Source organism: Fringilla coelebs (assembly GCF_963513975.1).
Source record: "Fringilla coelebs genome assembly, chromosome: 3".
NCBI classification, from domain to species: domain Eukaryota; kingdom Metazoa; phylum Chordata; class Aves; order Passeriformes; family Fringillidae; genus Fringilla; species Fringilla coelebs.
This window is the reverse complement of record NC_140030.1, coordinates 2,653,317-2,679,348: the sequence shown is the minus strand read 5'-3', so window position 1 is coordinate 2,679,348 and position 26,032 is coordinate 2,653,317. Positions and strand designations below refer to the sequence as shown.

The 26,032-nt window shown below is 52.1% G+C and overlaps 1 protein-coding gene across 5 annotated transcripts in view; it reads right to left on the bottom strand.

Annotated features, from left to right (window-relative positions):
* Positions 1 to 6,262: 6,262 nt before the first annotated feature.
* Positions 6,263 to 26,032, bottom strand: part of EXTL3 (exostosin like glycosyltransferase 3) — a 119,812-nt gene continuing 100,042 nt past the window's right edge. For all 5 annotated transcript variants that reach the window (XM_084201991.1, XM_084201992.1, XM_084201995.1 and 2 more), the window contains 4 exons: positions 11,055 to 11,182; positions 8,134 to 8,278; positions 7,566 to 7,694; positions 6,263 to 6,810 (listed from right to left, as the gene is read on the bottom strand). In XM_084201991.1, the coding sequence (XP_084058117.1) occupies positions 6,601 to 6,810; positions 7,566 to 7,694; positions 8,134 to 8,278; positions 11,055 to 11,182 (612 nt within the window). In that variant the 3' untranslated portion in view covers positions 6,263 to 6,600. The remainder of the gene's footprint in view (positions 6,811 to 7,565; positions 7,695 to 8,133; positions 8,279 to 11,054; positions 11,183 to 26,032) is intronic.

Below are 26,032 nucleotides of genomic sequence, written 5' to 3'. Positions count from 1 at the left end.
AATCTCTTTGCCACTGCAAATCCCATTTCATTCCCATGAAGGATTTCTCTTGGGTTGGGTGTGCAGATCCCAGCACCCACACCTTTATCCTGTGTGCCATGGCTGTGTGAGGAGTGGTGTCATCAACAGGAAAAACTTGGGGCAGTGGAATTAAATCCTCATCAGAGTTTGCAGCTTTGCTGCTTTAGCATCATTTAAAAACAAAAAACTGGGATAATTTCACTTTAATAAACTCCAAAGGGATTATTCCTAACCCAGAGAGGCAATGGGATAAACTCATCTTTCTGCTGGTTACCTCAGCTCCAGCACTGATCCCACTGCTCCAGTGCCTTCCTTTTCACATTCCCAAGGCTTTCCCACCCTCCTCAGGGGGAAAAAGTAAAAATTAAAATCTTTTACATTTTTCTTCCTGTCATTTTGAGCAGGAAAACTTCTCATTGTTCCATCAGTCCAGCAGCTGAGAGTGGATTGTTTTGTTATATTCAGGTTGTGCATGCTGGAGAAACAAACATGCTGGGAGGGCAATTCCTTAATGAGAAAGCCTAATTAAACTGGAAAAAGAAGTTCTTGTTCCTTCTGCGCAGAGAGAGAAAAACAAACAGCATTTCTTCGGGCTGGGTCAGTCCTGCAGAGGGAACTGTGGCAGTCCAGGGAGCTGCCAAGGGAAGAATACCATGGATCCAATCCAGGCTTTATCCAGAAGTTCTCAATTTAATGGCCAAAGAACAGCAAAGGTTCCTGGCTTTACTCTCCTTCTTCCAGAAGGGAAAATAAATCCCCTTGGCCCCCACGTGGTTCCTTGTGCAATGTCCATCCCCATTCTCTGGATCCCACATCCCTCCCTGAGCTGCTCCGGCCTCTCTCCACTGCTCCCCTCATTGAACACAATTAGTGGGGTGTGTGGCAAGTGATTAATTCCCAGTGACTTCCCAACCCCGTGCTCCCACAGAAATAATGGGGAGGAAAGGTTAAAATCAGATTTCTGCTCTTGGATGGTTTTTATGGAGCAGCTGTTCCTGAGTGGAGAGGAGTTCATTGTGGTTTCTCTCCATTAATGTGAGACCCATTGAAAACAACTGGAGCAGATCAGTCAATGCCAGGTCCCTGCCCAGGCTCAGTCACTGTCACTGGGATCTGTCCCCTCGGTGGGCACCTCGACGTGAGGAGCAGAGGAAGACTGGAGCCAGATGCTGCTGGATCTGTGCTCCACCAGCAGCTCAGCCTTTGGGAGGAATGGGAATGAGAGCAGAGGGATTTGGGATTGGCTGCACATCATGGCCTGGGCAGGCTGGTGCTGGGAAAGGTGGGATCTGACAGGCCCCATTCACCTGTCACAGGTGAGCTGTCCCCTGGGAGCCATAGATTGTGACCTCATCCCTTGAGGATCCATCAACTGTGACCTCATCCCTTGAGGATCCATGGATTGTGAGTTCATCCCTCAAGGATCCATGAATTGTGACCCAGTCCCACAAGGATCCATGGACTGTCACCCCAATCCCTCGAGGATCCATGAACTATGAACTCATCCCTCAAAGATCCATGGACTGTGAGTTCATCCCTCAAAGATCCATGGACTGTGAGTTCATCCCTCAAAGATCCATAGATTGTGAGTTCATCCCTCAAGGATCCATAGATTGTGAGTTCATCCCTCAAGGATCCATGGACTGTGAGTTCATCCCTTGAGGATCCTTGAATTGTGACCCAGTGCCTCAAAGATTCATGGACTATGACCCCATCTCTCAAGGATCGATGGATTGTGACCTCATCCCTTGAGGATCCATGGATTGTGAGTTTATCCCTCAAGGATCCATGAACTATCAGCTCATTGTTTGAGGATCCATGGACTGTGACCCAGACCCTCAAGGATCCATGGATTGTGACCCCATCCCTCAAGAATCCATGGATTGTGAGTTCATCCCTCAAGGACCCACAGACTATGAGTTCATCCCTCTAAGATCCATGAACTATCAACTTATTGCTTGAGGATCCATGGACTGTGACCCCATCCCTCAAGGATCCATGGATCATGAACTCATCCCTTGAGGACCATGTTGGGGACAAGTCCTCCCTCAAGGGCCAGTCACCCAGAAGGGGTGGCAGCAGCTCCTCTCCTGGCCTCCAGCAGGAGCTGGTGGCTTTCATGGCACTGTTGGGCAGAACGGGAGCAATTCCAGTGAAATTGCTTTTGATCAAGGAGTGCATCATCCAGAAGGGAAAATGGAGGGCACTTTGTAGTGCAGGAGTGGAGTGTAAAGCACTTCACCCTGCCCTCCTCCTGGGAGCAGGGAATGAATTATTAACAGGATTTATCACCTCTGTTTCCTCATCTGAGGGTACAAACCCTAACAGAGAAACGGAAATGGAACCACAGCTGTGGCTCCTCTCACCAAACACAGCAGTTACAGCAGGAAAAAATATTGATCAGGAGGTTTTTACCTCAGGAAAAGCCTCGATAGAAAATGGGCTCCAGCTGAGTCTGTGCCCAAGATGCTGCTGGGCTCATTTGGGATCCAGATCCCAAACCAGCATCCCACTGCTGCTGCCAGGCCAGGGTCCTGGAGTGGGGAATTTTGTGCCCTTCCCTGCCAGGGATGACCCTGCCTCCCTGCAATGTTCTGGGGAGAAATCACAGGCATTTGGGAGGCTGAGCATCCATCTCCTCCCTCCAGGACTAAAATCCTTTGGGGTTTCCCTGAAACCGCTCCTGGAAACAAACCCAAGCACAAACCAAGGCAGAAGGGAAAGGAAAGGGCACAATTCCCAGTGGGAGCAGCAGCAAGGGCAGGAGACACGGAGGTGAAAAGTGACAACAAAGGTAAAAAGTGACCACGGAGGAAGCAGCTGCTCAGGAGGGAGAGCAAAAAACAAAAGGCAGCAGGAAGGAAGAGAGGAAATCCAGCCACATGCAGGAAATCCTGGGGGATTCCCAGCCCAGCATGGAGGGGATCCCACTGGCTCCATTCCTCTCCCCCGCTCTTCCCTGCAGGTTTGAAGCTGGGAATCTCCTTACAAACCTCGCGGATCCATTTGGTTTTTCCACCTCAGCCTCCTGCACATGAGACGGACCAGGAGCATCCTGAGCCAGCAATGCCACAGGAGCTGTCCCTAAAGGTTCTGAGCTCTGGATCCCCAGGCAGGGATGGGCTGGTTTGCCATCCCAGCACTGCCTCAGCTGCTGCTTTCATTGCCTACAAGCACCCACACAAGCAGCAGAACTGGGATGGGATGGGATGGGATGGGATGGGATGGGATGGGATGGGATGGGATGGGATGGGATGGGATGGGATGGGATGGGATGTCCCTGGAAGCCGCTCAGGGTCCAACCCCTCCCAGGGGCTCTCCTGGCCCAGCCATGAGCTCACCAGGGACACGATGGGGTTTAGCTGCGGGCACTGCCATCCCTGAGGAGTTTCCAGCATTCCAGACCAGCTCACCTGCCCCGTGGGAATAGAAGCCCAGGAGATGCCTGGTTTTGGGGTATCCCAGGGCCAGGAGCAGCAACAGCCCCATGCTGGGCCCCTCTCCCAGCCCCAGCAAAGAGGCACGGAGACGCTCCGAAGTTAAACTCTCCATTTATTGGAACCTTTTACAAAAAACTCAACATTGTGCTCGTGTCGAAGGAGTGTTCCTTGTCTCTCAGTTCCTGTTGTATTTGAAATCCTGGTGCTCACAGCACCGTGGGCACGGGGGGGGCAGGGGCCGTGTGACACGGGCGGGGCCGGGGCCGTGTCACCTCAGTCGTTTCTATTTACAGCGGGAAAGGCCTCGCTCCGTGCCCGGGGGAAGCAGCAGAAACTCTGGAAGGGGGAAAAGGTGCAGCTGCCATGAGCCCTTCCCATCTCCTCAGGGCTGGGATGGTGGAGGCCACATGCCCCGGGAGCTGGGATGGATCATACAACCAAACCTGAGCTTCAGAGTGACCCTGGGATGCCCTGAAGATCCCGGGAGAATGACGGGTGGGAGCAAGGAAGGATGTTTGGGAGGGAGCACTCTCTGGAAAAGCCCCTCTCCTCCCTAGTGGAGGGGCCTCTGGACAGCTCAGGTGCTGGCATGTCTCAGGAGCAGAAAGCTGGGCTGTGAATGCCAATCCTGTACTCCAAACACCACCTGTGTTCGGTGGTGGTTGGAATGATTTGGGAAAGAGCTGCAGCAGTAGGACTGGGAGGGGCAGCACCAGCCCTGTGGGTGGGGAAGATGTTCCTCCAGCATTTCATTTCCCCACAGAATTCCATCCCTCCCAACACTTCTGCTGCCCAGGTATCTCCCAGGAGCAGCCTCTTTACCCCTTCACCCCCAAATCCTTCCCCTTTAGGGGCGCTCAGCAAGGAGGAATCCATCCCACAACACGCAGAGAGATCCCACTGCACATCCTGTCCCTGCTCCAGCAGAGTGGACAGGGGGACCCCCTCAGCAAAAAAAAAAACAGCTTGGGAAAAGGCCAGAGAGAGGGAGGAAGAACAGCTGGATTTGTTCTGCTGATTCCTGATCTCAGCTGGCCTCAAATCAAAACTCAGCAAGGGAGAGCAGAATTCCCAGCCTGGGGCTCCGACACCCTGAGCACCCCGCAGCCCAGGACACCCTGGGAATGCCAACTCTTCCCATCCCATCCGTGCTTCCCCAGGCTCTCACTGGAATAACATTTCCCTTCGGATTTTGGAAAGCTGAGCAGTGCCTGTGTTTGGATGAAGTGCAGTCCATGCCCACATCACTCCGTGCTCCAGGAGGGCTGGGAAGGCAGAGCTGACCCTGGGCCTGGACTGCACCTGAGCCACGGCATCACTGCTAACGAACCCCACTAATGAGGGTGGAATTAAAGCCCTGGAAGAGGAGCTCGGGCCCCTCAGGAATGCTGGAGCTGACACAGCTCCTGACAAGTGCCCCATTTCCACCCTGGGCAGGGGCAGAGAAGCCTTCCAGGCGTTCCTGGGCCTCACAGGGGTCTCTTTTAAGCAGACTGAGACTTCACGTGCTGCGTTTTGGGCATCTGATGTTAAAACAAAAAGGGAATGGAAAGGGGAGGGGGGAAATAGGAAAAGATTCCTTGATCTGTGTTTTGCTGTGGTCAGTGGTGCTGGTGAAGGCACGAGCCATGGGCTCTGCTGGGAACAGGCTGCTCCTTCCCTCCCCTTCCCACAGAGGAAGTGTCAGTGCTGATAGGAAAACCTGGGGAGAGGAGTTTGGAGGGGCCCCAAAACGTGGTGCAGGGGGAGCACGGGCAGGGCTGACCTTGGGTATGAGTCCAGGCGCTGCTGCTGGACCATCCCTCCTCCCACACCCCAGAGACACACCAGGGGTGACATCCAGGAAAACCAGGGACATCAAGGTGACCACACAAGTGTCACCTGCCCACCGACCCAGCGAGAGCTTCTCCAGGCTGCTCACAAACATCTGGGATGTGCTGAGGGAGAACATCACATGAGGGCCAAGCTCTGCCCTTCCCTCCTGTGCTCCCCTCATGTCCAGCTGGGCCTGAGGCTGGATGGAGCAGCAGCTGAGCTCGGCTGGTCGCAGTGTGACAGCATTTTGCTCTGGGGGAGAGGAACCAGCTCCAAACCCACGCTGTGAATGTGATCCCAGCAGCATCACACGCTGGGAAGCTCCTGTTGGGATTAAACCTCGAACACAGCCCAAAGCCAGGGTGTGAGGATGGGCTGGGGTTAAGGCAGCTGTGCTGAGGCCCACGGCAAACCCAACACAGGCATGGAGCACTCTGGGATAGGGACAAGGCAGAGTGGGAATTGCAGCTCTGGCACACCCAGGCTGAGCACAGAGAAGGGTCAGAGCCTCCAGGAGCCTGGAGCACCCCCAGCCCTTGCTGTGCTGCAGGTGGATCTTCCCTAAGCCCCAAAGACACTCCCTGTCTTTAGAGGATCAGCAGGACAAGGTGGAAAAGACACTGAGACAGCAGCAAGTGAACTCCCCGGGCTGCGGCACGGGAACAGCGCGGGGCCAGAGCTGGAGCCAGGAAGGACCATCCAGGCCAACCTCAGCCCTCTCCAGGGGCTCAGGGTGGGGAGCAGGGCAAAGGGCTCCTCACCAGGTGACACCTGAGAGGCCTCAGTAGTAGCCACAGGGCAAGAGAAGCCAGGATCTGGTGGGTGGGAAGGGCTGTGCCATGGGAGGAAGGATGGGGACAGCAGTGGTAATAGGAGCTGCCCTGATGCCGCACCCAAACACCTCAACCTGGCCTTGCTACAGTCCCCTCGGATGGGCTGAAGGGTCCAGAGGGGGAAACGGGATGGGGAGAGGGGAGGGAAAAGAAAAGAAAACAAAAAAGCGCCTTATGTGGCAAATCTAAAACACTTTCATTTTAAATAACAATAATTATAATTAAAAAGAACGGCTGCCCTTGGCTAGCGAAGGGGCAGAGCCAGAGGCCAGCGAGCCATTCCGCAGTGTACGATCCGTGGGTGCATCCTCACAGCAGCCGGGGGGTCCCACTCCCTGTCCGGGGGAGCCGCTGCGGGAAGAGGGAAGAGCCCGTCCCAATCCAGGCTGGCCCGTTTGCCACGGCCTTGTGCACTCACAGCCCACCAAAGCAGCCCCGTGCCGGCCTCTCCCGCCCCAGCTGGGAGCTGGCAGTGTCCAGCTCGCCCATCTCTAGATGAACTTGAAGCATTTGGTCTTGTCGTGGGGCAGGCGGGTCTTGAAGAGGACCGAGTCGACGCGGAACTGGGTGTAGAGCAGGGGCATGTACCCGTACACCTTGACAAAGAAGTTGATGCACTTGTGCCGCTCGTGGAAGTGGGAATCGTCGTGGGAAAGCGCCTGGGGGCAGCCGGGGCAGCGGAAGGTCCAGCGGGAGGTCACCTGCCAGGATGGACAGAGGTGTCAGCGCCACGCTGCCCACAGCCCAGTCCGGGCACTGCCAGGGGGCTCAGCCTAACCCTAACCCTAACCCTAAACCTAACCCTAACCCTAACCCTAACCCTAACCCTAACCCTAAACCTAACCCTCAGCAAGGGTTGAGTCAGAAGGGAGCTCAAAGCTCCTCCAGTCCCACCCCTGCTATGGACAGGGACACCTTCCACTATCCCAGGGTGCTCCAGCCTGGCCTTGGACACTCCCAGGGATCCAGAGACAGCCACAGCTTCTCTGGGAATTCTATTCTGCGGCCTCCCCACCTCACAGGGAAGAATCGCTTCTCAATATCCCATCCATCCCTGCCCTCTGGCAGTGGGAAGCCATTCCCTGTGTCCTGTCCCTCCATCCCTTGTCCCAAGTCCCTCTCCAGCTCTCTTGGAGCCCTAGAAGGGGCTCTGAGCTCTCCCCTGGATGCTTCTCTTCTCCAGGAGAACACCCCCAGTTCCCCCAGCCTGGCTCCAGAGCAGAGATCATCTCTGCTGTGGGCAGGGAACCTTTCACCAGACAGGGAATTCAGTCTGATCAATCCTGTAATGTCAAACCTCAGTTCACCTGCTCTGTGGCAGGGATCCAGCTGATTCCAAAGGCTGAGCTTTCCCACTGGAGCTGGATTTCCCTGGAGCAGACACCACCCACTTCCCAACCAGAGCTTCTCCAGCAGTGCCAACCCTGGGACAACGCCCTGGCTGCCAGCGCTTTACCTTGATGGGAGGTTTCCTGGTCAGGTGGGACACCAGGAAGTTCATGGCGATGTCCTCGCAGTTGATGTACTCGTCCACCATGTCCCGGATGGCCTGGGGCATCACGTAGGAGTACAGGTAGGCGTAGTACTGCAACAGGGAAAGGCACAGCGTCCTCCAGGTGCTCCACAGGTGACAGCAACACGTGGGACATTTGAGGTGTGTCTGACTCAAAACTCAAGGATCCCAGTGGAGACGTTCCCCATAACGGAGTCACCCCCGCACCGCTGTAGCCACAGCAGCAGCAAATCTCCCACAGCCACCACCCTCTCCTGGAAGCTCAGGAATTGAGGAATGGGGGTTCCAGCCCCTTCAGATCCCGCTCTCTGCTGCTATGGATTCAGCATGGCAGGAATAGCCACTGGAGATCCTTCCCAGTGCACTCAGGACCAGCTTCTGGCTGTGTTTCAGTCTGGATAAAGTGAGGGGCAAGGAGGCTCCCACATTTCTCCTTAAAAAACCACAACCCCCCAGATGTGCAGCCTCAGGTGGCTGTGAGCAGGAAGGGGCAGCCCAGGGGAGGTCTCACCTTGTGGAAGAAGGCAGCACCAGTGAGCACCATGGAGAGCTCGCAGGAGTAGTTGGAGTTGTAGAGCCAGGACTGGTGGGGGATGTCCCAGGCATGGTAGCGCCCCGGGAAGCCCACGATGCGATCCCTGGCCTCTCTCCACACCCTGCAAACACAGAACTGCCCATGAGACACAGACCTGGGAACCCACCCAGAGGCTCCTGAGGGGCTGCAAGGGGTGGAGGGGTCTGTACATAAAGGAGTTTGGCAACTGCTTACCCAAGGAATTCCCAAATGGCAAAAAGGAAAACAGTGTTAAATGTGCTCCTGTCCTAGAGCCCAGCCCAGCTGCTCATGCACAAGGAAAGGGCTCCTAATCCATAAATTGGGGATTTTGTAGCTCATAAGGGCTGTTCTGGAGGTTTAAAAGAAAACTAAGGCCAGAGCAGCCCAGGCTCAGTCTGGGAGGAGCCCAACATCTCCTGGCCTCTTCCCCAAATCGCTGGGACTTTCCATCTCCCAGCAGCTCTGTAAAGTCAAGATAACATCAACCTCCCTTAAGGAAAGCTCAAGGCCAGGTTGGACAGGGCTTGGAGCACCCTGAGATATTGGAAGGTGTCCCTGTCCATGGCAGGGGTGGGACTGGATGAGTTTTGAGGTCCCTTCCCACCCAAACCATTCCAGGACTCTGGAAATTCCATAATTCCCTAATTCTGTGAAAAGCTGCTGAGATGCTGAAGACCCTGGTGTCTCCCAAGGGAAGACCTGGATTGCCAAGGTGCTGGCTCCTCATCCCAAACTGCAGCTCCCTGGGCTCTGGCCCAACAGGAAAAGCCTCCAGAGCCCTGAGTGCCTCCCTCACCCTGACACGTGCTCACAGTCCAGCCTTGGGAATGAAATCCTGAATTTTGCATGTGGAGCGTGCGATTGCTTAATGTTCTGCTCTCATCTGCAGCTCACGCTCCTCCAGAGAAATCCCCCAGGAGAGCTGCAACACTGGCTGCAATAATTAAGGAAAAGTCAGTGCCTGATGCCTAAGCTGGGAAACAAACCCAGCTCCCACAGGCAGGGGTGTTGGCTCCCTTTCAGTCCTCCCTCCCTGCTGCCCAGTGCCCAAGCTGTGAGTCCAGACTGCATGAGAGAACTCCCTGTGGACACAGAAGGGTTTTCCCTCTTGCCAGGCACAAAACTGGGCAGTAAGTGCTATTTTGGGGTTTTTCCCCTCATTTGGATGTGAGTTTCTCCCACAAGCCCTGTTTTGGGAGAGCTACAGGAGGAGAGCAGACCAAGATTCCCTGAGCTTTCCTTACACTGACGGAGCACAGATGTGTTTGTTGTTCAGTCCTGCACTCCAATTAATGAAATTCCAAGATAATCCCAAGAAATCAACACCACCAGCAGCTTCCCTGGCTCTATCCTCCCCCCAGCACATGTTTGCTGCAGTTCCTGTCAGTCCAGGGTGATTGTTTAGAAAAGCTGGAAGTCGAAACCATTTATTCCCTTTCACTTCTCCCACATCTTCGCTTTCTTATGAACTTGATGCTTTTTCCTTCCCAGCTCAGCTACAAAAATCAGGATTTCTCTGGAGAATCGTTCTGGGGATGCTCAGAGAGCTGCCTCCAGCTCCCTCCTGAGTGGCAAAAACGATGCTTTTGGCCCCAAAAATCAAAGCCTGAAGCAAAGTTTTGACAAAGCACAGTTGCTGCGGGCAGAGGTTCACTCCAGTGCCAAGACTCCAGCAGCTCCTGGGAATGTGTTAACACAGGGAGGCTTTGTGGGAACAGGGTGTCTGTAAGCAGGGATATGAGTGAGATTAACACAGGGCACTTAATGTCCTTCATTTGATGCTCTCCAGGGCTAATCAGCAAAACAGAGACCAAAAAAGGGGAGAAAGCAGCCCAGTTTGGATAAAGAGCCTGGAATGGGGCAGGGAAGGGAAGCCAGGAATCCTGACGCCTCCTCCTGCACTTTAATCCCTCTCACATCTCATTTCTCATCCCTCTGAAGGATCCTGCTGCGTTTCCAGGCATTTTGTGCCTTTAAATCCCCCTCCCAAGCAGGTTTTGCTCCCCATCTCCCACCCCCAGGCAGCTGCTGGGTGTTCTCCGACTGGGAATGGCAGCCCCTGCTCCTTGTGGCACCCTCATTCCCCAGCAGCTCCTGGCAGGGAGGGAGCTTGGGCTGCAGGAGCTGCAGGAGCAGCTGGCACAAACCTCCCCCAGCAGGAGCCCCCTCATTCCTGTGATCAGGAAGCTTTTGCCAGGGAAAAGTCAAGAGAAAGCCGGAGCAGAACAGGGTGGGAGTGAGAGCAGCAGCCCCTGCCTTTGCTGGGGGACATCATCTCCCTTTGCTGGGGACATCACCTCCCTTTGCTGGGGGACATCATCTCCCTTTGCTGGGGGACATCATCTCCCTTTGCTGGGGACATCATCTCCCTTTGCTGGGGGACATCATCTCCCTTTGCTGGGGACATCACCTCCCTTTGCTGGGGGACATCTCCCTTTGCTGGGGGACATCATCTCCCTTTGCTGGGGGACATCTGCCTTTGCTGGGGGACATCATCTCCCTTTGCTGGGGACATCACCTCCCTTTGCTGGGGACATCACCTGCCTTTGCTGGGGGACATCTCCCTTTGTTGGGGGACATCTCCCTTTGTTGGGGGACATCACCTGCCTTTGCTGGGGGACATCTCCCGTTGCTGGGGGACATCTCTGCCTTTGCCTGCTCTGCCCAAAGAACTGTCACACCCCAGTGTCATACGGAGCAGAGGGTGGCAGCCACCACCACCACATGAGCATCATCCTGTGTGAGAAATGAGGTTTCCTCACTGGGATCGGGTTCCCCACCCCATTAAAGTGCGTTTCTCCAGGAAGGGACGTGCCAGCCCCGCCTGTGCCCCCGGCTGCTGCCGTGGGGAGGGGCAGCCGGCAGGGAGGGCTCACCTGAAGCCGAACATGATCTCGTCGTGGCGCAGGTGGGCGTCGTCGTCGATGGACAGGATGGCCTCGGTCTCGATCTGGTCCCAGGGCAGGAAGCGGTTGTTGAGGCTGTTCTTCTCCGTGCGCACCACCTGCGGGGACAGCGACACCGGGACAGTGACGGGGCTGCGGGGCTGTGCCAGCTGTGCTGGCCCTGACAGCTGCGGGTGGCAGTGACATTTATGGGGCTGCAGAGCCCAGGGTGGGGGTTTGGGGCTGGGGCTGTGCCAGCTGTGCTGGCCTGTCGGAACCCAGGATATTCCTCTGGCTGCCCTGGAGGACTCGAGACCCTGGCAGGGGGCTCAGAGACCTTGGCACAGAGACAAAAACACCTGTGCCTTCGATTTTAACCCGTGGAAAAAACAATCACCAACTTTATATGAAGAGTTTGAATAGAATGTTTGTGAATATTCAAACAAGAGTTTGAATAGAACGTTTGTGAATTTATCACGGGGTGAAAAAGTAGAATTTTGAGTTTTTAGAATGGGGGTTCAGAAGTCAAGATGGAGGCATTTGGGCATGCCTTGTCCTTCTTCTTTCTTCTTAGCCTCCATCTTCTGAGTGATGTTGGCACTTTTGGATTGGTTTAGAGTAGAGACACACTGTCTAGCATAAGTAATAAGTATTGGAAAATTATTGTAAATAAAGTACATGTAGTTTTTAGTATAAAAAGTTAACACCGCCCTGAGGCGGGCAGTGTGCCACTGACTGACCTGCTGAATGGACCTCAGCAGGCCAGAGAAAGAATGTTACAGACAACAGCAAATAAACAACCTTGAAAAGCAGAACAGAAGGATCCTGACTCCTTCTTCGGCTGCTGGGCTGGGAAAAAGAGACGCTCTAACACATCTTGGGCTCATCCTGACCACAGGGACTCCGAGAGTGGCCCTGACAGCTGCGGGTGGTGGTGACATTTATGGGGCTGCAGGGCCCAGGGTGGGGGTCTGGGGCTGGGGCTGTGCAGGCTGTGCTGGCCTGCAGCAGGCTCAATTGCTGCTGGTACAGTCTGGGGTAAGGAAGCAAAAATAATCTTTGTATAACATCCCCAGATGTTTTATTCGGCTGCCTGGTGAGATGTTCAGGTGCCAGCACCCACACACAGAGTCTGGGTCTGCCAAGGGGCCTGGGGTGACCCTGGGGGTGACCCTGGGGGTGACCCTGGGGGTGACCCTGGTCTCTGGGCAGTACAAAGATGATGCCAGTCAGGGAATAGGGGGGAGTGGCTCAGGGCCATAGGAACAGACACAGGAACGGGGGAAGGAGGCAGTGGGGTCTGACAGCTTTTTGAGGGAAGGTTCTTGTGTCCCCCTAAACCAGGGAATGCCCCCCCAGGGTCTCCACAGTGGCTCTGAAGGTACAAACTGTTGGCTCAGTCCAGCAGCAGCTCCAGCAATTCCCCCATCCCAGCCACACAGCTGTAAAATCCCACTGAATTTCTCCCTCTTCCAAGAATCATAGAATAGAGTCATGGAGCTGGAAGGAACACACCAGGATGATCCAGTCCAATCCCCGGCCCTGCACAGACACCCCAACAATCCCAGCCTGTGCATCCCTGAGAGCCTGGCAGCCTTGGGAACATCACCATTCCCTGGGGAGCTGTTCCAGTGCCTGACACCCTCTAGGGAAGCACCTTTTCCTGATCTCCAGCCTACCCCTCCCCTAGAACAGTTTCACATCATTCCTGACAGCTCCATCCACCCTGGATCCTTTCCCCTGCTCTTACACTTTCAGCCTCCCCTGGCTGATCCAAAGTGTCCATCCCACATTTCCCACCCCATTCAATCCCTCCAGCCCTTTCCCTGCCTCTGCTCTGAACAATCTCCATTTAAAAATTAAGCCCAGCCTGGTGAAAAGACCAAAGCACCACAGCAACAGAACTCCATTAAACAAGATTACATTTGATCCCACAAAAAAGCCCACGCTGAAACCATTAACAGTGGAAATATTTGTATCGGGATCTGCGTGACAGCTGGGATGATTCAATTCCCTTGGAAAGCCAGTCCTGGAGCTTTCATCTGCTGACAGCTCCAGGGGGGCTGCAATACCCAGCAGAAACATGTTGAATATTGCACTGAAGAGCCATCAAAAGCACCAACAATTTACTGCAAGTGAGCAAACTGGGCAGCTCTGGGCTATGGAGAAGCAGGGCCAGAGCTGAGCCGGCAGCATTCCCGCCCCAGGAACTCTGTGGTTCCATCAGGACATGGAAAAAGCAGGGGCAATGTTGGCACAGGAACTCCTGATCCTGCTCCTTCCCAAGGTGGAGAAACATTACAAAACTCAGCTCAGTGTCTGGCTTGGCTGAAGGGTTATCCAGAGCCAGCAGATGCTCCCAGGGGTTTCTGCCCTGCCTGGGAACTGCTGGAAAAGAGGATGCAGGAATCAAGGTGGGGGTGGGGTGAGGAGGGAAGCAGGAGGAGGCAACTCCACACTCCGCGTTCAGCTCCGGGGTCCTCGGCACAGGAAGGACCTGGATCTGCTGGAGTGAGTCCAGCCTGGAGAAGGGAAGGCTCCAGGGAGAGCTCAGAGCCCCTTCAGGGGCCTAGAGGGGCTCCAGGAGAGCTGGAGAGTGCCACCATCATTTTTTCTGGAAAAATCTCTTTGCCCAGGATTCTTCTCCTGGGAAGCTGAGAGGCCTCAGAGAAAAAGGAAAACAATAATTATCTGATTTGCTTCTCCTGTGTTTTGCTGCTTTGGGATGTGTTTGGGCAGTGTTCATCCAGCAGGTGATTGTTTCATTGGCTTCTGGTGTGTTTTGACTTATTGACCAATCAAGGTCAAGCTGTGTCCAGGCTCTGGAAAGAGTCACAAGTTTTCTTTATTATAATTTTTTTTATCTTTTAGCCTTCTGTCTGGATCCTTTCTGTATTCTTTAGTATAGTTTAGTATAGTATTCTTTTATATAATATAGTATCATAAAATAATAAATTCATCTTCTAAGGACATGGAGTCAGATTCATCATTCCTTCCATCATCTGGGAGCTGTGGAAGTACGAAAGGAGAGGGACTGGGGACAAGGGATGGAGGGACAGGACACAGGGAATGGCTTCCCACTGCAGGGCAGGGATGGATGGGAGATTGGGAAGGAATTGTTCCCTGTGAGGGTGGGCAGGCCCTGGGATGGAATTCCCAGAGAAGCTGTGGCTGCCCCTGGATCCCTGGCAGTGTCCAAGGCTGGGCTGGATGGGGCTGGGAGCAGCCTGGGATGGTGGGAGGTGTCCCTGCCCATGGCAGGGGTGGGGTGAGATGGGCTTTAAGGTTCCTTCCCACCCAAACCATTGTGGAACCCACATGAACCTCCTGTGTGCTCCAGGGCAGAGGAGCTGGCACGGGGAGAGCTCTGCCAGGAGGGTTCCTGTCTCCACCTGCAGACAGCCAGAGTGGGAGCATCCCCCTCTCCTCTCAAACACCAACCCTGCTCCTTGGGAATTGTCTCCCTTCAGCTCCCAGCCCCTGCCCTGGTGGGTCTCACCCCCAAGGAGCCCAAAGGTGCCATCACCAACCCTCTCTCTGTCCTTTTCCAGACTCTGAGGTCTCCATCTCTCCCCCAGCACTGCTTTTCCTGCCCTTCCATCACCTTAATTTTGCCACAACTTTGTTCCTTCTCGAGCCAAGAGCTCTGTCAAGCCCCAAGGGAAGATGTTCCCTCAGCAAAGCTGCAGGGCTCTGGCAGCACAGGGGGTCAGCAGTTCTCCTGCCCAAGGAGATTCAAACAGTGAGGAGGACACAAAATCAGCCAGAGAACAACAAGAGAGACCCCAGCTCATCACCAGCCCCCCCCTCCTCTCCCAGCAGGGGCTCCAAACTCAGGGCAGAGCGCCAGTGGTGGGAGCTGCACCAAATTCCAACTCCTCCAGACTCAAACCCACCCCAGACTGTGCCCTGCTCGCCTTATTTTGGTTGGTTTTGACTTTTGTCTTTTCTCTTTAAAACCCTTTGCCATCAGCTAAAAGGCCCAGAGCTCAAAACCACGAACCTCCTGAGCAGTTTGCAAAGTTTGGAGACACCTAAAACGCCTCCAAGCACCCAACAGACCACATCAGAAGCTTCCTCTCCTTTTAAAAAATCAGTTCCAGGCGATTCAGTTCCACAACCTGGGATTTGTTTGACTAAGGAGCACAAAAACACACAAATCCATGACATCCATTTCCTCCCAGCATTTTGTTGTTCACACACATGCTGGACAAATGGATCTTAAAAAAAACCTGAGAGAAAACGAAACCAGAGCATAAATCCAGAGTCTGCCCTGCAATAATGTCCTTTTACCAATACTTTAAAACACATTTTTATACATAAACACCAAAAAAAAGCAGCAAAATCAATAGCTTCCAGCAATCTCCTTGCTGGTGAGGCTTCATACTTAAGCTTTAAATTAAGTGTCACATACAATTGGATGGTGAAAACATGAGGAATGCCCGTGCCCTTGGAGAAGTTTTGACAGCTCAACTCAGTGACCTGGATTGATTCCTGGGCAAAGAGCAAACTCTGCAAGAACCTGGGTGCCTCATTGCTCATGTCAGCTCTCTGCCAGGGGAAAAAAGCCTGGAGGATGCCCTCAGGAGAGCTGGGTAATTTGGGGAGGCAGTGAATGAGCTCTCAGGACAAGGATCTGCTTCCACCTTTGCCAAAGGTGAGAGATTCTACCCCAAGGGGCTGGGGGAAGAGAGCAGGGTGGGCTGGGGACACCAGGGGCTCCCTCTGCCTCTCTGAAGAACAGGACTGGGATCTTCTCCATGCAGAAAGGGTTAAATCATCTCCTGCATCAGGGCTTCTTGGTTTGCCCAGCTTTTACAGAGATGGGGCAGCTGAGAGGCTTTTAAAACTATTTTGTTCCATTTTCAGTTCTGATGAAGGGTGGGACACAAGAGATGTAAAACCATTCCAGCAGAAGCCACCCAATTTCCTGGTTACAGTACCTTGGAAATGTTTCCCAATGCTGCTAACACTTCCAACACCAATCACCTATATTTTTACCCCACAATGCATCTTTCACAGTTCTAATTCTCTAAAATATCTGGTTTTTTGCAATATTTTGAAACTTTTTGAAACTTGTTCCTGGTCCAGTCTCTCTCCCAACAATGTCATCTCTATTCCACAGCCTCCCTGGGGCAGCACACCTTACCTCAGAGTTTGCATCCAGATGTACTCTGAGCTCCCAGTCAGGTTTTGAGAATTATTTATAAATCCATTTCTCACAGTGGGTGATCAATCTGACCAGCCCAGGCTCCAGAGGTGCCACCATTGTCCCCACCCATCAAGGACTGCCACACTGGGAGGTGAGGATCTTTATCCCCCCCACATCCTCATTCCCAGCTGAGCAGGTCACCTCCCACCCTCCTCCCTCTCTGCCAAGGCTTCTCCAGCTCTCCCACCTGCACATGTGGGGAAGAAATCAATTAAAAATCAGCCAATCAAGGCTTCAGAGAGGTCAGGGTGGGCTCTGCTGGAGGGTTTGGGAGATGGCAAACTCTGGGAAGGGGGAACAACGAGTCCCAAGTATCCCTGAAGCCACCCTGTCACGTACATTTATTTTCAACTCCTGAATTTTTTATTTTCATCCTTTATTTTCAACTTTTTGACCAAATCCAGACATGTTTTGATTAAGAAAGTTGCCTGCATTGGCATTTGAGACCCACAGACTGAGATCCACCAGAGTCCCTCCCCTCTACACATCAGGCACAAGTGCTGGGATTATTTACAAGTCTGCCTGGAAGGAGGGAGGGGTGTGCAGATCCATAAAATGAATAAATCACATCCTTTATTCCCATGGCCTGCTCCACTCCTGCTCCCTCTGCAGCTGAGCTGTGAGATCAGACTGAAACTTGCTGCTCTGCAAATGCAACCAGAGATGGGCAGGAGGAAGACAACAAACAGCATCCTCCTGGAAGCTGGGGCATTTTTTGGGAAGTGAAGCTGTCAGAACGAGTTTGCACTGAGCCAAGCCACAAATGTGGGGTGTCAGACAAGGACACAGCCTCAGGCTGGGTAAAGAGGAGGAATTTCCTCATGGAAAGGGCACTCAGGCATTGGAAGGAGCTGCCCAGGGAGGTTTGGAGTCCCCACCCCTGGAGGTGTCCCGGGAAGGGCTGGATGTGGCACTCAGTGACAGGGTGGGGATCGGGCACAGCCTGGACTCGATGGCCCTGAAGGACTTTTCCAGCCTGAACGATTCTGTGATTCTCTCAACATCCTGGCTCCAGCAGGAATTCTGGCACTGGGCAAGGCTCCATATGGAAATGACACCCCTGAGGTTCCCTTTGCTGAAGATGACATTGATCCTGATGTCTCTGAGCTCTGCCTCATTTCAGGGAAGGAGAGAAGAGGCTGATCCCTGACAAGCAAGCCAAGCTCTCTGCCAGGACAGGTGCCAAGGAGAAGCCAAAGGAGCTCTGTCATCACCAAAGATGCCACCCAAAATCTCTGCAGCCCATTCCCGTGAGATGACATTGGAGTAAATCCCACGAGCCCGACCACGGCCGCATTCTAAACTCGATTTTCTCCGTGTTTTATCACTACCTGTTCTGGGCAAGCTGAGCTGCTCCACAAAAGCTGGCAGGATCACTGTGGCTCTCAGCCCAGACCTCAGATCTGCTTGGCTGCCCCTACCAAGGACAACCAGGGTGGTGCTTATTGAAGATTTCCAAGCGCAGCCTCACACCCAGCGGCGCCGGTGTCCCGCCCTGCCCACGCAGAACCTTTTCCCTCCTGCCAACCTCAACTCCCACCACGAGAAAACCCTCAGAGGACAGAAATTCATCCAGCTCCCACTGGCCAGCATCCTGCTTTCCAAAGCCAACAGCACAGATCCAGGCCTTTGGCTCAGCCAGGAGTTCTTCATTCCCTGAGAAATAAAATAACCTGGCCTCACTCGGCACAACGCGAGGCTCCTCTCGGCCCATTGCCAGAGCCTCATGGGCAGGGAGGAGATGGGATGCCAGCATGGCATTTCCACCAGAGCCAAGCCCCTGGGATGATGCCTTTCCTCCCCAAATCCATGCTCTTTTTTCCCAACACAGACTCAAAAACTTGAGGAAATGAGTCTGGCACAACACAGGGCTCCAGGGTGTTTGTTTGTGGCAGCTCTGGATGAGCTGCAAATCCAGCAGGAATTGCTGCCCTGCGCTTTGACACTGTGTGAGCAGGGTGTCAAAGCTCCTTCCAGACACACTGCCAGGCTGGCATTTTGTAAAATAAAAAAAAAAAAATAGATGTTCTTTCATGTTTGTGATAATAAATGTTTAAAAAACTTGGGCTGCGGAAGTGAAATCGCAGATGCACAAAAAGCAGCCCTGGGGTGTTTGGTAGGACAAAGTTACCCTGGGGTTAACACACTCAGGTCCTGATAAATCAATAAATGGGAATGGCTGGGACCTCAGCTCCTAAAGGCACATCCAGAGCCATCCTGAGGCAGATCCTGGATCCTCCTGCATCCAGGCAAAGCCACAGGGGATGCGCTCCTCTCGTGACTGGTGTCTCCCCACCAACCACCCTCACCATTCCCAGCTGGCTCCCAGCTTTGTTCCAGGATTGGATGTGCCTGGATGGAGCTGTGGTAGCCAAGGGGGACATCAGCCCTCACCCATCCCATAGAAATCCTCTGGAATCTGCCCCCTTGTTTGATGGCACCAGAACAATCCATTTCTCTGAGCATCCAGCCCAGGATGTTCCCTCAGTCATGCATTGCCTGAGGACCTGTCCCTGGTTTTCACAGTGGTTTCCCCTGGCAATTCTTCACCTTCTTGTTTTCCCTTTAATCCTCCCTTGTAAAGATGGATTGGGAAGTTACTGTTATCCCTTTCTCATGTATTAATTATTCCCTGCTCCTTCCTCTTCACCTTGAAACAGCCACAGCCCCTCCTTTATGCCCTGAACCTCCAGCTTTGCTACCTCTGGCTTAAAGCATTTTCAAACTCTGAATTAAAAGGATTTATAGACTATTTTAAGACTCATCTCCAGAGGTATCAGAAGGGGATTTAGCTCCAAAGCCATCCAAAGGCAGCGCAGGCTGAATGTAAATTGGCAAAACAGGGGCGTTTTAAAAATACGTGTAATTAAATAATGCAACATAAAACCCAGCATAAATTATCCCCTGCTGAGAACAAAACCACACAGGAAGATACCATGGAAAGACTTTTTTTATGATGCTGTGTCCATGCACAGAAAACTTGCAAACACTTGGTCTGCCTTTAAACTCCTCAGCTGAGATCAGTGGGTCGCTGGTTTCCGAGAGGAGCAAACAGCTTGAGATCCAAATAAAACTGATCATTTATTCATTTTCATACAGGAGCAGCTGTGCATCTTCCCAGAGAAAGGAAAGGGGAAGTGTAGAGAGCGTAATACAGAACTGGCTTGAAGAGAAAGGCCATAGCCAGACTAGCTTGATAAAGCTAAGGGAGATCTAGGACAAGGGTAGCTTCAAGGACAGGGTGTCCTTGAGGACAAAGAAGGCCTGCAAAAAAGTGATAAACAGGATGCAAGTACGGAACTGAAAGTCAGCTACTAACCACAAAAATGCAGTCCACAGCTGTGCACCACAATGACGCAAATAACTAGTTAACCAATGATGAGCTATGATTTTGCAATATGTATGAGCTGACTAGCCACTGTATTTAACCAAGAAGGTAACCGCTAATAAACGAGACTTGCTGATGACCACCTGGTGTCTGCGTCTCCCTTCTCCGACAAATGGTGACCCCGACGTCGCCCCTGCACTGAAGAGGAAAACGGGGGAGGACGCGCCACGGTCGGTGAAGTAGTGGTGGGGCCCGACGCAACCGGGTCGGTGTCGAACGAAGGAGGGAGGACACCCTCAGGGGCTACAGCGGTGGTCCTGAGCCAGACGTGCTGCCGGAGCCGGAGAGTTGCAACAGCGCTGACGACATAATGGACAGGCAAGCAGCATATGATTTATTTATAGCACATTTAGAGAAGCGAGGGATAAAGGAGTTAGATTTGAGAAAGGACCTCCCAGGGTTGCTAGCTTGGGGATATGCTAAAGGATGTTTTGTAAATCCACATACAGTGCATGAACTCAGTGAATGGCGGAAGCTAGGGGATATACTGTGGGAAAGTGTATTGGAAGATGATGAAACAGCGAAAAAATTGGGAAAGATTTGGCGGACAGTGCATAACGTGCTGTTGAAACAGCAGGCAGAGAAAAGAGCGGCACAGGAGGCAGTAGAGGCGTATAAAAAAAATGCTACATATGGGGCGTCTGACGAGCCCCGGGCACCTGGCGTCTCTAAAGTCATGATACCCATTCCTGGGGGGGCTGCGGGAAATGAGGAAGCGGGTGGCTGTCCCTGGCCCTCTGCGCCGCCCCTCGATGAACTCCTGGAAGGCGCTAGTACAGTGCCGGAACCCGCTGGTGCAGGCGGAGCCCGTAACAACCCCGGGCTTAAGGCTCCCGAAACCTCGCCAGAGCCAGAACCTGTCCCTGGGGCGCTTAGCGACCTGTGGGAGGAAATGGCAAGGCAAAGGAGGGAGGCATGGAATGCCTTGGCCAGACATGGGTTGGAGAACGGAGACGAGAGCGAGGTGGAGGCAGCAAGGGGCTGGGAGTTTCCCGTAACCTTTACTCCCGGGGTGGATCAGCAAGGACAGCCAGTGCAAGTAGGAACATATACGCCATTAGATTGGAAATTGTTGGCACAGTTGCGGCAGACAGTAAATCAGTTTGGATTTAAAAGCGAGCCCGTGCAGCAAATGTTGGATTATTTGTTTGACACGTACCTGTTAGTCCCCAATGAATTGCGGAGTGTAGCAAAATTGATTTTTACGCAACACCAACAGGTGTTGTTTAATGCACACTGGCAAGGCTTTGTAAATGAGGCCGTAGCTGTCCAGAGGGGACAAGGAGATCCGCTGCATGGGATTACAATGGAAGAATTAATGGGGTTAGGAGCTTATCAAAGAACAGAAGCCCAGATGATATCGGGGCCGGATAAGATTCGGGAAGCCATGCGCTTAGTAAGGGCTGCTATTAATCAAGTAAAGGATAGTTCAGGAATACCTATGTATATGGGGATCAAACAAGGGAGAGATGAATCATTTGGAAGCTTTGTAGACAAAGCTGCTACTGCTATCAAGAAGGCAGGAGTGCCGGAGTATATGCGCGGGGCACTGCTTAAACAATGTGCTTTGCAAAATAGCAATGAGGCTACCAAGAGAGTGTTGGCGACTTTGGGGGCTAACTGGACCATAGAGGAGGCGTTAGAAAGAATGGCTTTACAACCAACAGGAGCGCAAGCCTTTTTAGTTAGCGCTATTAAGGAATTAGGATTAGGACTACAGAAGCAGGCAGAATCCACACAGTCACAAGTGCTTGCAGCCCTTGCTCTGCTCCGTGCTTCCACTGTGGCTCCAGCGACATCCAGTGGCCGCCAACCGCCCTCTATACGATGTTATAGATGTGGAGGAAGAGGTCACATGAGAAGAGATTGTCGTGCAACAGGGGTGTGGTGCCAAAATTGCCAAAGTAATACTCATAACTCATCCGCTTGTCGCCGACGATCGGGAAACTCCCGGCAGAGCACGAATGGCAGCCGCGCCCAGACACAAATCGCCACCGCGACATCAGCGCCACCTCCTGCTTACAGCCAGCCATAACAGGGAGCTTGGGGCTCGACTTGGCAGCAGCAATAAAGGTCACCCTGATGACGGCGCGGCCGACCAAAATTCCCACTGGAGTATATGGCCCTGTACAAATTAAGGAACAGAGTTATGGAGGACTGTTGGTAGGACGATCCTCAGTCTCTATCATGGGACTTTTTGTGCTACCTGGCGTAATTGATGCAGATTATACAGGAGAAATACAAATCATGGCCTATACTCCTTTTCCGCCTCTGACGATTGAAGCAGGTCAGCGCATCGCACAATTTATACCGCTCCCACAACTCAGCAAAGGAATACAGCCACTGGAGCAAAATCCTCGCGGAAATCAAGGTTTCGGATCTTCTGGATTGGCAATGCTTACCATGGACTTACACAGCCGACCCAGAAAAAGGGTAAGGATTACCTATGCAGGAAACTCAATTGAACTTTGGGGGTTGTTAGACACTGGAGCAGACACTAGCATCATCTCTCCGGAAAAATGGCCAAAAGATTGGCCCGCTATGGACACAACTGACACTGTTACGGGGGTGGGAGGATTTACGCTGGCTCGAAAAACACCTCCAGTAACAGTGATGGTGGATGGACAAAAGTTGGTTACTGTTTTGTCAGTAGTAGCCCTGCCCCCCACAGTCCACTGCTTAATTGGACGGGATGTACTAGCGCAGCTTGGAGTTGTTTTATCAAATGAGCACCCTTTGGGGTAATCGCCATTGCTTGGACTTTCCCGATTCCACTTACATGGATTACCAATACCCCTGTAATGGTTAAGCAATGGCCTTTGAAAAGGGAAAGTCTACTTCAAGCACACAAGCTGGTTGAAGAACAACTCCAACAAGGTCATCTACAGTTATCCACTAGCCCATGGAATACCCCTATCTTTGTAATCAAGAAAAAGTCAGGAAAATATCGCCTATTACATGACCTGCGCGCTGTAAATGAGCAAATGGAAGCTATGGGGGCATTACAACCTGGGCTCCCCAATCCAGCGATGATCCCCCGAGACTGGCCACTTCTAATTGTTGATTTAAAGGACTGCTTCTTTACCATAGCTCTGCATCCGCAAGACACCAAGCGGTTTGCCTTTACTTTGCCAGCCATAAATAGAGGAGAGCCAGACAAGCATTTTGAATGGAAAGTGCTTCCTCAAGGAATGCGTAACTCCCCTACGATATGTCAACTATATGTCGATGCGGCAATTCAACCATTACGGACAATGTGGCCTGATACCATTATCTATCATTACATGGATGATATTTTGTTTGCCCCTAGCATCACGGTAGTGAAAAGTATCTATAACAAAAAAACACGAACTAAGCGCGAGGTACATCAGCTTGGGTCAGATTGTGATGATGGGGTCGAGTTGTGGGAAAGGCCAACAACCATTATCGCCTCTCTGCTGACACCAGGGGTGGCGGCTGCACACGCAGTTACGCAGTTGAAGAAGTTGGCCTGCTGGACAGGGAAGCAAATCAATATCACTTCAGAGATTTTGAATGAGCTAATAGCAGATGTAGATAATGTACGGCATGAACTGTTACAAAACCGTGCAGCAATAGATTTTTTACTTTTGGCCCATGGACACGGATGTGAGGATTTTGATGGGATGTGTTGCTTAAATCTGTCAAGTCACTCGGAATCAATACATAAGAAATTGCAGCAGCTACGTGATAACATGAAAAAGTTAACTATTAATTCAAATCCTTTTGATGATTGGCTGAGCTCCCTTGGCATTATGGGATGGTTAAAGAGCTTTATTATGATGCTTGCAGAACCTTTACTTATTGTACTGTGTATACTGCTCTTTGGACCTTGCATAGTTCAATGCATAACATCGCGAATGAGAGCAATTGCAGATAGCCTTTTTGAAAGACATGCTACCCTCCTAGCCCAAAAAGAAAACGGGGGAAGTGTAGAGAGCGTAATACAGAACTGGCTTGAAGAGAAAGGCCATAGCCAGACTAGCTTGATAAAGCTAAGGGAGATCTAGGACAAGGGTAGCTTCAAGGACAGGGTGTCCTTGAGGACAAAGAAGGCCTGCAAAAAAGTGATAAACAGGATGCAAGTACGGAACTGAAAGTCAGCTACTAACCACAGAAATGCAGAAGTCCACAGCTGTGCACCACAATGACACAAATAACTAGTTAACCAATGATGAGCTATGATTTTGCAATATGTATGAGCTGACTAGCCACTGTATTTAACCAAGAAGGTAACCGCTAATAAACGAGACTTGCTGATGACCACCTGGTGTCTGCGTCTCCCTTCTCCGACAGGGAAGGATGCTCCTTTTAACATTAAAGGGATGCAGATACTGATTTTTATTCTCTGTGTGTTGCTGTTAGTGGCTGTGCAATTAGAGATGCACACGGAGCTGGCTGTCCAATTAGATTTATTTTACAATTAATTGTAATTATTTGGCTCAAAGAAGGTCCCTGGGATAACACGCTGTCATGTTCCAATACTTCCACTGCTGCAGCTCATTCCCTTCTCCACTTCCCAAAATTCCTGTGTGTGCTTTTCATGAAAGCTCACAGGGAAAAACTGCAGAGTGCAAAGCTCATGATCCAACTTCCACTGGCAGGTCTGGGACCATGAGCCAGATTTACGAGCTGCTGTTCGCTCTGAAGCCAAAAAAAAGTCATTTCAAGAAGAAAGAGCTCACTCTTTTGAGAGTTTTGACACTGATAACCCAAATTTTTAGTTTGGGTTCTTTCTAAATTCCCTCTCAAGCTGCAGCTGGATGAACCTGGCTGTTTTCACCTGGCAAATCCTGTCTTGGTATTCAAGGCCTGAAAATTCCAATGGAATCCTGCCCAGCCTAGGAACAGTCCCAGATGCCAGGGCTGAAACACCCCAGGGTGACAATGGATGACAGCAGGAGTGTCCCCAGCATGGATTCAGTGCCAGCAGGACATCTGTACACTGTTATTTGTCAGATCTTACCTTCATCCTCTGTGCCTCTTCCTCCTCTCCAAGCACCCCTTGGCTGCTTTAGTGGCAATTTGAACAGCAAAAAGGTTCTGATGAAATGGGGACACCTTCCTCCCACTGCCTGTACCAAACCCACTCTGTTCATATGAGGTAAAACACAGATTTGCCATTTGAGACCGCTGCTGAGAAAGAGAAATCACAAAAAGAGGGCAGGCAGCAGCTTCTAACTCCATCCAAAAGGTGCAGTGTCACTGCCTGGAGCTCAGGGATGAGGGATTCAGACCACTTATGGGCAGCAAAAACTTCCCAGCCTGGTAAATACCAACATCTCAGGAATGATGTGTGCAGCCAGTGAGCCTGGGAACAAATCCCACCCTCCTGCTTCAGATTTGACCCAGCTCAGAGCCCTGGGATTCAGCAGGAGTTTGGCTGAGCCAGCTGCAGATCCCTGCAGCAGAGAGAGCCTGGGGAGCACATCAGCTTGGAGTGAGCACTGCTCTGAGCTGGCTCCCATCTCCTGGATCTGTTTTGGGAATCACAGGGAAGCTGCCACTGCACCAGGCAGGGCAGAGCTGCACAAGGAACTGACTGGGAAAGCCTGGCCTTTTTTTTGGCAAAAATATTCATTTTCCCTGCCTGCCTCACTGTCCCAGTGGAGCACTCAGAGCTGTGTCAGGCCAGGTAGGAGCTCCTTGTTATCCTTGAAGAGCCAAAGGAGAGCCTGGAACAGCCACACAAGAGCCCAAGAACCACTCACAGGCTGCAACTCCCCAGCCAGATTTCAATAAACAATCAAAACTCCAAAACTTCTAAAGTATGAAAGCCCAGATCTCCCTCAGCCCATCACCAGCTAATTCCTGCACTTCTGATTTCCCTGGAAAAGGCAGATTGCCAGTCCCCTGATCCCTGCTGAGAAGTCTGGCAGCAAACAGACTGGGAGCTTGGGGTGGATCTGAGAGGGGCTGTCACATCTCATCTGTGAGGTGGGAGATGGAACAGTCAGGAGGGGGATCAGGAGCACCCCTGAGGTCTCCCCCTTGCCAAGCCACCAGAACTGAGCAGCACCAGGTCATGGCATGGGAGGAAACCCAGCAACTTCCATCCTGGAGGCACAGAAAGGCACAGCAGAGAGGCAGAGAAGAGCAGAGTGCTGGAAATGCAAGGGCTGTGATCCCAGGGGATTATTGGAAATACCTCCTTTCTGCTCACTAAGTGAGGCAGAGCTTATCTTTCCACACTCTGCTCTTTGGCTGACAGCCCGGCTGCTTTAATTACCAGAGGCTTTAGTCAGTGCAAATCCTCTGTATTGTTGTGCAATTACTTCTTCAGCAGGTTCCTCCTGGAGATCTGTCAGACAGGATTTCCACCACAGCAGGAAAACAAAACACCTGACAGAG